This window comes from Pocillopora verrucosa, chromosome 3, assembly GCF_036669915.1.
Source record: "Pocillopora verrucosa isolate sample1 chromosome 3, ASM3666991v2, whole genome shotgun sequence".
Classification (NCBI taxonomy): domain Eukaryota; kingdom Metazoa; phylum Cnidaria; class Anthozoa; order Scleractinia; family Pocilloporidae; genus Pocillopora; species Pocillopora verrucosa.
Window position 1 is genome coordinate 5,636,905 of NC_089314.1, and position 13,039 is coordinate 5,649,943.

General features: G+C 39.2%; 1 protein-coding gene across 1 annotated transcript in view; it reads left to right on the forward strand.

The window, feature by feature from the left end:
• The window catches only part of LOC131798419 (uncharacterized), a 107,548-nt gene that overhangs the window by 12,366 nt on the left and 82,143 nt on the right, over nt 1–13,039 (forward strand). The window contains exons 17-34 of the mRNA XM_066164565.1: nt 154–361; nt 973–1,280; nt 1,631–1,880; nt 2,689–3,023; nt 3,788–4,022; nt 4,525–4,859; nt 5,292–5,532; nt 5,825–6,153; nt 6,494–6,716; nt 7,281–7,615; nt 8,669–8,909; nt 9,405–9,730; nt 9,983–10,199; nt 10,676–10,894; nt 11,266–11,463; nt 11,781–11,984; nt 12,078–12,424; nt 12,715–12,949. Coding sequence (XP_066020662.1) covers nt 154–361; nt 973–1,280; nt 1,631–1,880; nt 2,689–3,023; nt 3,788–4,022; nt 4,525–4,859; nt 5,292–5,532; nt 5,825–6,153; nt 6,494–6,716; nt 7,281–7,615; nt 8,669–8,909; nt 9,405–9,730; nt 9,983–10,199; nt 10,676–10,894; nt 11,266–11,463; nt 11,781–11,984; nt 12,078–12,424; nt 12,715–12,949 — 4,786 coding nt within the window. The remainder of the gene's footprint in view (nt 1–153; nt 362–972; nt 1,281–1,630; nt 1,881–2,688; nt 3,024–3,787; nt 4,023–4,524; nt 4,860–5,291; nt 5,533–5,824; nt 6,154–6,493; nt 6,717–7,280; nt 7,616–8,668; nt 8,910–9,404; nt 9,731–9,982; nt 10,200–10,675; nt 10,895–11,265; nt 11,464–11,780; nt 11,985–12,077; nt 12,425–12,714; nt 12,950–13,039) is intronic.

Below are 13,039 nucleotides of genomic sequence, written 5' to 3' on the forward strand. Positions count from 1 at the left end.
GTATTTCGTATTAACGTTCCTGCTTTGAAAACTAAAGTAAAAAAAAACAACAACAACAACAACAGCGGCAAACGATCCTGCATCTAGACTATAGGAATTTGAAAAAAAATTAACACTCGATATAATCCTTTGTTTCGTTTCTTTTTGTTTTAGATTCTTTTGATTATTACAGCTGGACCTCAAGCTGCAGGCTCCAGCTCTTCACTTGCTGCATTCCAGCTTAAGAAGGAAGGTGTTCAGATCTACTCAGTGGGAGTTGGCTCACGTTATAAACAAGAAGAAGTTTTGGATGTAGCCTCGTACGCGGATTATGTTCGCCCTTATAGCTTCAGTGAACTTCCCAGACGCTACTTCAATCCAGGTAAAGCTAACATAGTAAGAAAAAAACTATGAATGCTTCAATTTAACTGACAGAGGTGCAAACTTCATTGGAATAGAATATGTGCTGAGTCCTGATTGTAAAGTCAGTAAAAAGCTACATGACGGAAAAAAATGACATCGTTTATAAATTTTTAATATCTACAAATATCATCGGTTGTAATGTTTATTGCGTGCGAAAATGGGGCGTATTCAACCGTTCTGTTACTAAATGGGAGACAGACGTTGGCAGGAGGACGATCGATAAAAATGTAAATCACCGAGTTTACATAGCTGTGGCATATTTTTAAGAATGACACAAATTATCTTAGAGAATCAGCAACGTTGCGCTGTGATAAGCATTTCTGTACATAGCGAAAAAAACCTGAAAACCTCCCAGAATTATTTGATGTTACAGTGAAACGCCACGCCCAAATTATTCCACTCATAACAGATGACCTACATATAGAAGAAACCTTTATTGAGTAGATGTGGACAAAACACAACAACACCTCTTTTAAGTTCAAAACCTTAATTGATCTAACATGTTTGTCACAAATTTTCGAGTAATTTGATATCATCTTTCAAATCAAGGTATCCGTCGTTCTTTTCCAGATTATCAAATAGATCTGGGTTTTATTGCGGATTCATCGTTGCTGCAGGGCCAGCGGAGTTACTCCAAGGCAGTCACCAATGCCTTTAACATCTCTCCTGGTAACACTCACGTTGGTTTCATTGTCTTCAGTGACTATGCTAAGATAGCTTTTCCATTTGATGCGGACTACACCGGGGCAGGCGTAAGGCAACTTATAGATGGTATACAAGTGTCAAGTAGCAGGGAAAAGAGGATTGACTTGGCCTTGCAGATGGCATATAGAGACTTGTTTACCTCTCGGAATGGCGCCAGACCTGGTGCAAGACAGGTGAGTAAAACAAAAATTTACCCCCCGCCCACCCCACCCCACTACAAAATCAATATATTAGAAAGATTCGAAATGAAAGTTCTTTTTATCCTTCCTTCCCGTTCTCAAGTGGCTACAGCACACAAGAATATATACTCCCTCTGCACATAAAAAAAGAACAGTTACCACGTGATAAACCATGATCCTTGTTTTGTTATCGTTTTGTTCTGTTTGTAACCAAGATAACGATACCAATCAACTATAAAAGATATATCAGTTTCACTTTCTAAATATTCTGATACCAATAAAACACAACTAAAAGCTTGTCTGTATATCAGTAACACTAACCTTGTTTTTATCTGATTGCTTAGATCCTCATTGTGATATCTGGTGGAGTCTGGAATACCTACTATCGTCCAGCCTGGAGGTCTGCCGCAGCACAGCTAAGAAACACAGGTGTCGATATATACATCACAGGGATCATTCCACAAGATGCTTCTTCATATTTCCGTGACATAACAGGAAGCTGGCCTCCGTTCTCAACGAAAGCTTACGAAGCCTCAACGCAAGGAGCGATGGACTTTTACCAACCTGAAATGATAAGAAACATTGTTTTTGGAGGTAAGCAAGAATTTGATTTCTTCTTATTGCGGCATGTAGCAGACACCATAAAAAATGACAATCCGGTCTCCTGCGAGCTCGGAAAAACTTTGAGATATCAGCATTCATTTGCGGTTACGCTTAAATCTATAGCAATGATAAGTAACGGACAACTTCTTTAAGGTCAAAGATCGAGACAATGTTTTCATATCTAAGTTTATTTATATTTGATTTTGGGTAAAACTAAGCCACCTTTGCCAAGAGAGCAAAATGTACCCTGGCAGTTTACCTTCATGTTTTTAATCAATTCTTTAGCGAGCCTATGGCAAGAACTGAGCATATTTTGAGTTGGGGCACATCTCTAATCAGGTTTAAATGAAGACGGCTACCCAATAAGGGCGCCTTTCGTTTATGGAAAAATGTAACGTCCGTTCAAAATTTTACCACAATGAAGGAAATAAAAACAGTTTTTGGTCGATGAGAAGTGTCGAAAGTTTTCTGTGATGTGTAGTTTACGACGGCGAGGCGATTTCTTAAAAGTTGATTTCAGATTTAAATCCGATAAATTTGGTCGTAGGCCAATGAGCAAGTTTTTAATTTTTGTGCAGCAGAAGGGTCTCGGGCAAGAACAACCACATTAGGAATTTTTGCAACCTTGTAGCTATTTATGGGCAAATGCTTTAAGATGCCTGCCACGAATTCAAGGTTGTAATTGGCATTTGCTTACAGCTTCTCTGAAAACATCGATATCCAATCATATGTGAGATACATTTACCTCCACTCCATCACTTTTACTGAGAACTAACGGTGTTTTCTTTTGTACTTAAAGCGAGACCTCGTCAAATCGACCTTGGCTTTGTAGTGGACTCTTCAGATGGTGTTAATTGGTCTCAAATGCAGCGTTTCGTGTCATCCATGTTAGAATCGTTCGATATTTCAGAAGAAAGAGTTCATGTAGGGTTCATCATTTTCAGCGACAGAGCGGTACTCTCTTTCGGATTCAATGAGCTACAGGGATCTTCCTACACCCTCAATGGTATCAGACAGTTGATAAACAGAATATCTCAACTTGGGGGAAGTCAGAGACGTGTTGACCTCGCATTAAATACAGCTTTCAGAGATCTCTTCAGCGATTTTGGTGGAACTAGAGGAACTTCCAGAAAGGTACTAAAACATTTAGGCCACTTCGAGAAAAAATTACTACTACACTTTCTCTAATATGCCAAATAAAGTTTTCGGCGGTTTTGGTAGTCCACCTCCAATTCCTCTTATTCTCAGCTTGAACTAAACGTACTTTGTCTCCACCTCTTGATTATTTGCATGCCTATGTATTTGTCCAAAAAATCGTTGGTATATGCTGTCACAATTAACCGCCATAAAGGACTATTATGATAGAAATATAGCCGAAGCAGACTAAAAGCAAGCTTAGACGGATTCAATGACGTCTTCATCAAAATCTAGTAAGCAATCAGTTGGCAGCATGTATCAAGTTTGTGGATTAAGAGCCACCTTTACTCATCGCTAAGGGTCAGGTTAAAAAAAACCTTGAAAAGAGGAAGGATCAATTAAACGGGACTTTAAAAACAATACTTTTTATTTAAGCGTTAAAAACGGTAAAAAAAAACTGTGATTGTATTCCTGAATAAAAAAAAAAGCTGATGGAAAGCATGGAAATCATCCTGTGCTTTCCGAAGTTTCGGATGGTGGCGAGCAAGACCATAGGCTTCAAAAATTTTTTTTTTCTCTATACAAAAGTGGAATGCTGTTATAGATCGATTTAGGGAGAACAATTCTTCAGTATATCTAAATTGTTTGTCGGGTGTATCTGGTCTGTTTGTATTTTAGATCATGCATCTTATAATTATTTATAAGGGATTTCTTTATCATTACACATGTATACATAGATTTAATAACGTTTTGGTCGTTAGGTGCTCGTCCTTCTAACAGGGGGTGACTGGGATCCGCAGTATGAATCACAATGGAGGTCTTATGCTGAAAACTTAAAGAATGTACCGGTCAACATGTACTCGTACTCTATTGGCTCAGTTCCAACGCAAGCTCAACTTCAGCAAGTGATTCCCTACATCCGTGATATTTTTAGGGTCTCCTCGTATGATGCCATGGACAGCAGACGACCTGACATCGTAAACGCCATCCGTGGAGGTGATGCAACAGTAATGGTTTGAGTTTTGTGTGAAAAAAAAAAGTGTAGACCTCTTGTTTTTTAGAAATAGGTAGACTATTAGTTCGGTTACTGTCGACTACTGGTGTTTGAATTGCAAGTCTCGTACCAGAATAGCTTTCTATTAAAACAATAAGGAGTTTTTTTACACGTTAATGATAACTTTATGAATTTTACACTCGGTTAAAAAGCCAGTCTTGCAAAGAAAAAAACTAGAATAAAAACAATTAGATTTGGCTGCAGCTACTGTCTTCATTTGCCGCATAACCTTGCGTTGCTGTAAAACGTAAAAAAAATGCCCTTAACAATGTTCCCTTGTTTATGACTAATTGATACGCACGTTCTCTGAAGTTGAGATGATAAATAATCGCGCCACGAAATCAGAGGGTCTGAAACCGACGATTGGAAACGTTTTCGAGCTATGAGTTGTCTAAAGCTGTATGCAAAGAAATTTCATTGGCTGTATTATCTTTTTCTTTGCAGTGTATGGTGACGAACCTGTGGACATTGTCTTTCTCGCTGATTCAACCTCAGTGGTTAACTGGGATCTAACCCGTTCTTTTATAAAGAAGATTATCGATTCAATGGACATCTCAGAGCAAAAGGGACATGTAGGATTCATTTCGTACGCCAGCAAAGCATCTCTTGGGTTTGACTTCCGCGGTCATGGTAATGTGGGTTATACGAAATCTGGCGCAGCAAAGCTGATTGATGCAATTGAACAGCTTGGAGGAGACGAGAGGGTCATTAACCAGGGTCTCGATATGGCCACGTACATGTTTAGCGCCAGAGCAGGTGTAAGGGACAACTCGAGAAAGGTACATGATGTAACTTCTAGCCTTTTAACCATTCCGTACACCTTATGACATACTATCGGCTATTTCTCTCATGGTGCGATTTACCGAGTACACAATGAACAAAAGGCCAAAATTGATACCTTTTTTTCGCAATGTTTTATTTCCGTTGACGCTCATTGATAATAAGCACAGATTCCTGTTTTTTGGACATTTGGAAAAAAATTTAATTTAGTCTAACATGCATGCCGTGATAACTTTGGCAAATCAGTCAGTGTCCTTTTACGGGCAATTTCCTGGCTCTGCAGTGCGAAGAGGATTAGGAGGAATCTAATTTAATGTATGATCACATTTTTCGGATGGAAATCTATGCCCCGGGTATAAGGCCAGTTTGTCGACTTTATGCAAGTATTTGTCGGAAGTTGAAATATAATTCTCTTTTTGATGTTTTGTTAGATTCTTATTGTGATGTCTAGTGGTTTGTGGAAAGCTGACAGCGATTCAGTAACATACAGAGATAGAGTACTTTTTGGTCTGAAGGAAAGAGATATCGAGATATACACGGTTGGTGTGGGACCAGACACCTCTGCTTCACAAGTGCAACCATTTTCATCTGGAAGAAGATATTGGTTCTTATCTGACTCGTATGACGATCTACAGTACATTAGACCGAGACTGATGCGATCGATCCAAGGAAGTAAGTACACCTTATCACTGGATGTGTTGCGAGTCTTTTAACAGGTTAACTTTGGACATACATTTACCCAGATTAGAAAGGTGAATTATCTCGAGAGGATCAGCAGTATTGGTAGGCCATCTGTTCTGAGCCATTTCTAATTCCATTCTTGCCAATGAGAGCCAAGTTTCTTCTTTATATCTATGATATATGAAAAACTTGTACAATTTGAAATGATGAAAAGTGGTTATCTATGTGTTAATCCGGTTTGTTGAATTTTCAACCCAGAAATCTAAACTTTTCTCTCTTTCAGAGTATAACCCTCCGATGGACCTTGTGTTGTTGGTAGACTCATCCTCAGCTGTTGATTGGAGCGGAATGCAAGGTCTACTGAAGGGCTATGTCGAAACCAGACGAATCTCATTCGATGATGACCACATTGGTATTGCGTATTTCGCGTCATCTGGTCAAGTTGCTTTGCCGTTTCCGACCTCTAGGGACTACAAGAGGACTACTGTTTTGAAGGCAATTGATGACCTCAAGCAGCAAGGAGGGGTTGAAAGAAGAATTGACCTTGGACTTCAAACTGTTGCTAATGACTTTTTTGTGCCCCAGAAAGGAGCTAGGAGAGATGCCGATCAAGTAAAAAATTTTAGTTCCAGTCATCAGATTTTCTTTGATTTATCCCCGTGAATTCCGCAGAATTTATTTTTTCGCTGTGCACTTTATAATCAGCCGACAAGGCTCTAGTAGAGCTTACTATGGCTGCTTCAACTTTTTCATTGTTTGTTGTTTGTTTGTTGTTTTGATAGTGTAAGAAAGTTTTTTCATTCCGAAGATCATAAGACAACACTTTCTTTATTCTGCTATAGTGCTTCTATCAAGCAAAGAAATGATCCTTGCTGGTAGATAAATGTTTTTTTGGTCCCACACTCGTGACTTGACGAAAAAATGGTATGAGTAACTTTCTATTGCATTACAGGTCCTTGTCGTCTTTACAGCTGGTGACTGGCCATCTCAATACAGCGGTGATTGGGAAAAAACAGCTACTTCTCTCCAACAAAATAGAATAGTTATTTACGCTTATGGTATTAAACCAGCAGCTAAGCGGGATCAACTCGAAAGCATTACAAAAAACAGTTTCATGCTTGATGGTTACGCTACTCTCAGACCGATTCCCACTGGACTCACAAGTGACATTCTATGTAAGTTAAAGCAATTTGAATCAAGATAGTAATGTTTAAGATGTGAGGGATACGCAATTGTATTTTTTTCTTTTTTTGTTTGGATATGGTAGGTAATTTTGGTAACGTAGAAATCGCAAATGTGTAGAAACAGAGAAGCTTTAAATGTATGTACTTTCTAAATTGGTGTAGCGAGTAGGCTGCTCTTATAATTTTAGCTGCAGTTTAGTTGCGCGCACCTCTTCTCGTCAAACATGTATGGGTGACTCAAGAAGGAACATTTACTTATTGAAAGTCTCTATAGTTTTTTGTGACAAAGGTGCGACCGCAGTTAGCGATGAACTGTTGAAATCGTTTTAAGTCAAACCTCGATTATCTGAACCTCGATTATTATCGTTACCCGGCTCCATTTTTAATGAATATTAATTACTCGCATTCGCGATTCATATCAATTTTTTTCCATTAAACAAAGCTGATGTAATGAAACTCCCGCTGAACTGAATTTCTTCCACTTTTCGAGCGAATTTGTATGACTTACGTAGACTAATTTTTAGAAACACAAGCTAGCCCTTTATTTACTCATAGATGATCTTGGAGGGATGGACATTGGCTTTGTTATCGATGGATCTGACTCCGTAGACTGGAGGAGTATGTTGGACTACGTACGATTCTTAATTGAGCGCCTCTACCTTATCGCTGGCCCCAACGTCCGCTTTGGAATAATTACATATGCTGATACTGCTATGCTAAGGTTGCCTTTGGGTGATTCTGAAAACCCTAAGAAGCGGGTCCTCGACACAGTTCAGGTCATTGGCTTAAATAAAGGACAAACAGGATCAAGTGCAGGCTTCGCTTCAGCAATGCAGATGGTGCCAGGTTTCTTTTCGCCTCAAAAGGGTGGAAGAATAGGGATGAGACAGGTAAACTAGCGATTACATATTTTACGAAGAAATGTCAAATTCGAGAGATAACTGTGTTATCTTTAAAATCATTAATTAAATAATGTATTTAATGATAACGCATTATATCTTTATTAATTCCCGTCTTTGCTCTAAGCGAGCGAAAATCGTCTAAAGTCAAATGGTCTTCTAGATTAAGTTTAACGCAGATTTTACCTCAAGCCTTATGTGGAGTTTTTTCGACTTTAAAAGATCGCCCAGTGACAGACACTTTAGCCTGATCTCTGTTTGAATCATTATCGTTGTCTTTTATGAGCACTACTGTGGCATTATCCATCTGATCAACTCCACTTCTCTCTTCGTTGATCTGCTTGTTCAACGCCTGGCCTCTCATCCCCCAATTTCTTACATTCATCTATATACAGGAAAGAAATGAAGCTTGTCAGAACAGGTTACCCTCTTTGCTGTTAATGGGGGAAAAGAGATTCCTAACCACCACTAATGAACACAGCTTTTCCTTTAAATTTAAACTTAGAAAGTGTTTTCTCCAAAAGCATCTAGGTTTGTTAAGTGGGAATACAGTATAACAAACAAGACAGAATTTCTCCATACAATATCAAAACAATGCCAAGATAAGTGATAAGAATAGAGAGAAATATCAGTTGGGCAATTGTTAGGTGATTCAATACCGAATTCTCGAAACTAACATCACGAGAAATGTATGGCAGACTTTAGGAGAATTATTTTTGAGAGAATTACTTTGTGAAAGGGTTAATGGACGACTTTGATTTCGGTGTCTTTTTCTTTTTCTCACTTCTTTCTGAGTGTATGTAAATTGCTTTTTTTTTCACGTCTGATGCATTGACTGATAATTAAAAGACCACGTAAATTTGTTACCTGCATCTCAGATGTAAAATAGTACTTTAAATCACCATGTTCATATTATTGCCTTTCAATTGTTGTTAGCTTTATTGCCTTTCAATTGTTGATCGATCTGTTCTTCAAACTGCATTTCGTGACCAACTTATCATGCGACTTCAAACCGAAAAATCTGCTGCTCGTCACTCTCTTTAGGTATTGATTGTTCTATCAACCTCACCATGGCGGAATCAACAAAGTTTAGACTGGTTACAGAGCGTTAAGACAGCGAGAAATGAAGGTATTGAAATCTACTCAGTTGGAACTGTTCCATCCAGAGGACTGCCGCAGTTGGCCTCTATCGTGCGCAACCCTGTGCGAAATGTCCTCGTCTTAAACTCTTCGTATGATGTCCAAGATAAAGCATCAGAGAAGCTTTTGAATGAAATAGTCCGAGGTAAATTGTGTAACTGAATGCCTCTTTTATTTCATAAATTAAGTCACTTTTAGTTTTCTTTCTGATGTCTTCCACCTGATGGACAGGTCGCACACACTCTTCTGTTTACGTCCTATTAAAAATTACTATCTATATATATATTTTTTTGTTTCACTTGTTAATTTCTGACATGGTTTGATGCTACTCTGGTTTACAGATTTAATGAATGTAACCGAAGAAGTTACAATTCATAGACCAACGTTTCGACACTCCTGTCCAGTGCCTTCATCAGGGTTGATCTAAAGTCGCATCAAACCATGTCGGATTGTCCACCTGGTTGCCGTTTGAACCTCAATATATTTCGTTAATTTCTGTTTCTTTGTTTTTTTTCTGTTTTGTTTTTTCTTTTCTTTTTTTTTCTTTTTTTTTTTTGACGCCATCTCCTCCGGTTTCTTTGCTTCGATTAATTGGGTCAATCGTTTGCATAATTACAATACTGCTAATTATTTTGACTAGGTCCCTTACCACGACGTGAAAAGGACGTAGACTGGGCATATGTGGTTGACTCGTCTGATTCAGTAGACTGGTCCTCCTGGCGAAAGTACATTTTGGACAATGCACTGAGATATTTCAAAGTATCAGACGACAAGTACAAAGTCGGTCTTATTACTTACAGTGATGACGCAAACATTGCTGTCCCGTTCAATGCAAGAGAGCCATGGGATGTCGCACTAAACAGAGCACCTAAACAAGGGGGATCTGGAAGAAGGGTTGATCTCGCATTTCAGCGGGCCAGAGATCTCTTTACATCCCAGTTTGGAGCAAGGAAGGGAGCCAGGAAGGTAATGCCATAAACAAGCATGGTTGATTGAATACGAGCTAAAAGGGCATCAGTTACTTTATGCTAATAAAGAAAAAGCAAATACAAATATTTGTTGTTGTAGAGGACTTCCTTAAGATATTCGACCGATAAGTTAAAATGACGTCACTCCATTGTCGATATTTTTGTTGACAAGCCGATCATTTTTCAGTAGACAATTTAACAGGTGATATCAAAGCCAACCATTCTTACTTTCAATGATATCGTCTTCTAGGTTTTGATATTTTTTACAAGTGGTAAATGGCCATCCCAGTACAGAGACTCCTGGAAACCTTTAGTAAGGCAACTACAAAAAGAAGGAATTGAGATTTATGCTGTTGGTGTCGGTTCATCTGTCGACGATCGCCAGTTGAATGATATGACAGAGAAAACCTATATGGGGAATGATCTCCCTTCTATCACACCAGATCTGGACTATGGCACAAGAACAGGTGCTTAGTAGCCGGTTTTGTAATATGGTCGAAGCCGATTCGGCATAAAATCGATCTGCAAGACACAAACAAATTACGATGTTTTCCAATGACTAAGTTTAGAGATTATTTTATTATTCGATCATGGAGTTGGATAGGTCATTGTCAGAAAAATCAAACCTTGACATTTCAGGGAAGTGATCTGTTTCTGATCTCAGAAAGCGTGGATTTGTCTACACATGAGAAAACCGTTTTTTGTAGGCAGTTATTTGCAGGTTACGGGCTGGGTTATCCAATGATGTAATGGGGAAAATGCATCGAACGATTAACACAATTGTTGTGGTGATACGTCTAACGGATAACGAGTAGGTGTCATGCTTGATATTCGAAATAATGTTGTCATTCCAAAAAGGTCAATTTCCTCAATCCCTGCATGTATCTTCCCATCTTCGCCAAAGGTAAACACGTAAAAGCAGGAGCCGTATTTTACTTTTCAGGCGAACCAGGCAAGAAATTGACAGAGTGTCAGCGACGTTATGACGATGCTATCCGCCGTTATACTTCTCATACGATGATACCTCAATGTAGACCTGATGGAAGTTTCCTTCCCAGGCAGTGCGATATGTCATATTGCTTCTGTGTCGACGAGAATGGAGACGAACGACCGAATACTCGCCTGAATGTCAGATATGGAAAACCATTGTGCGATGAAACGGGTGGGTACCCCGCTTAAGACTAGCACATAGAGATGTTCCAGGGTACAGCGTTAAAAGAAATTCTTTACATGGTGGTCTGGATGCACTTCATACTAAAAAGTTCCATACTTAAAGTCAGATGGGTTCATTCAGCAAAATGAAATGAATCATGCGGTAACACATCGAAAATAACGACTTTTGAGCGGATTGTACTTAGATGGCAGTCACCCCTATATGTACTAAATGTGATTCTTGTAGGCGTTCCTTTAGTCGTTTCGGAAGATGCACAAAATGACATCTAATAATACGTCTACATTCACTTTTCGTACAAAACTTGCATAACGTTTACCTTAATGTTTACTTGTATTGTTTAACTGCTTGTAAAATTACAGGAATAAAACCGACAGCTTGCCAGGCACTGCAAGTTAGGTCTCAAGGCTCCATGATGCGTGGCCCCGAATGTAAAGCGGACGGAAAATTTGAAGAGGTACAATGCAAGTCGTTGACCAAAGAATGCTGGTGCGTTGATGCCTCTGGCTCTGAAAGGACTGGGTCTAGAACTACCAAGTATCTTAGATGTCCTCAAGCTGGTAGGTCTGCTTGTTGAATAAGAACAAAAAGAATGTTATGGCAAAACGTAAGCTACTTCGAGATGTGAGCAAACATTTTTCACCGTTTAGAGGTGTAAACAGGTCGAACAAATTAGATGTCTTTGGGATTTTGAATTGCGGTTTGAGTTGTAGATTAATAGAGCTGAGGGCGCATAAAAATGAGTTAGAATGTGATGTCTCAACTGAACTCTTCGATTTGAGGAGGAGACGGTCATGAAGGAAAGATCGTTAAGTGATATTCTACAAACTAATCTTGTGGTTAAGATCCAAATAAGACATTAAAAATTTTATTTCAGGTGAACTAGCAACGCCATGTGAGAAACGCTATCAAGGGAGGAATCCTTCGGAATACATACCACGTTGCAGACCAGATGGAAGTTTTGGAAAGACACAGTGTAAAGACCGGCAATGTTTCTGTGTGAATACAAATGGTGACATGATTGATCAAAGTAACGTTTTGTTAATCAATGGAATGCCAAACTGCACAGCCCCAAGGCCAGGTAAGACAAAATCCAAACGCTGGCTAAGTCTTGAAAATGAAGAAGGGAAAAAACGCTTCATCGGCTTACAACCTTTTCTTCCTCTCACTCTAGATGGCATCAGAGCCTTAGATGTAGGGATCATTCTTGACCAGACCTTGGCTCTTAAAGCAGACGAATGGAGGGATGTGCTTACTTTCTTGAAAAAAATAGTTGACGGACTTGGCGTCTCATCAGCACATGATGGCACAAGAGTTGGATTAATGCGTTTCTCGTCCAGACCATATGTGTCTCTCTACTTTAACACAATTAAAGACGATATTCTAACATCTAGCACTGTTAACAAGTTCATTGACATAATACAACAAATTCAAGGTGACAGGCGTCTTGACCTGGCCCTTCAGAAGGCTGCAACGGATATGTTTACCAACAGGGGAGGGTCGCGTTATAATGCCAAAAAGGTAGAGTCCCTTTCCTTTCATTGTTATCGTGAACAGGCACTATCGTTCTACGTTATTAACATGAGAATTTTTTCGTTCTCGTCATTATCATTATTCATATTGTCATTGGTAAGAGTAGCACCGTCATTATTACCGTGTTATTGTTTTGGTGGTTAAAGAAGACCTTTTAAAAGAGAGGATACCAGTTAATTCGGCACTCTCCGTGTTAATGAACGCGCAATCTCTGGGTATCTTTTATCATGCCTTGTTAACGTCAGTTATTATAAAGGTCTTGCTTGATTGATTTTTAGGTTGCACTTTTATTTACTACTGGCCCTCAGTCGACACAACCATTGGACACACCATTGGCAGACGCTGCATCCCAGCTCAAAAATGGTGGTGTAGACGTATTTGCGATCGGTTATGGGACGGGTGTTGTGCCATCACAGCTAGAGGCTATCGCATCAAGGCCTTCCTATGTATTTACACCTCAAACCTCTAGCCTACCTATTGTCTCATCGCAGATCATATCTCGGATAATTCAAGGTAATATGCAAACTAAACTAGAAGCTTGGTTAGTACCTTGAATGAACATTCGAACTTGGAATTTACGCCTGACAGATTTTTGAGGCCAGG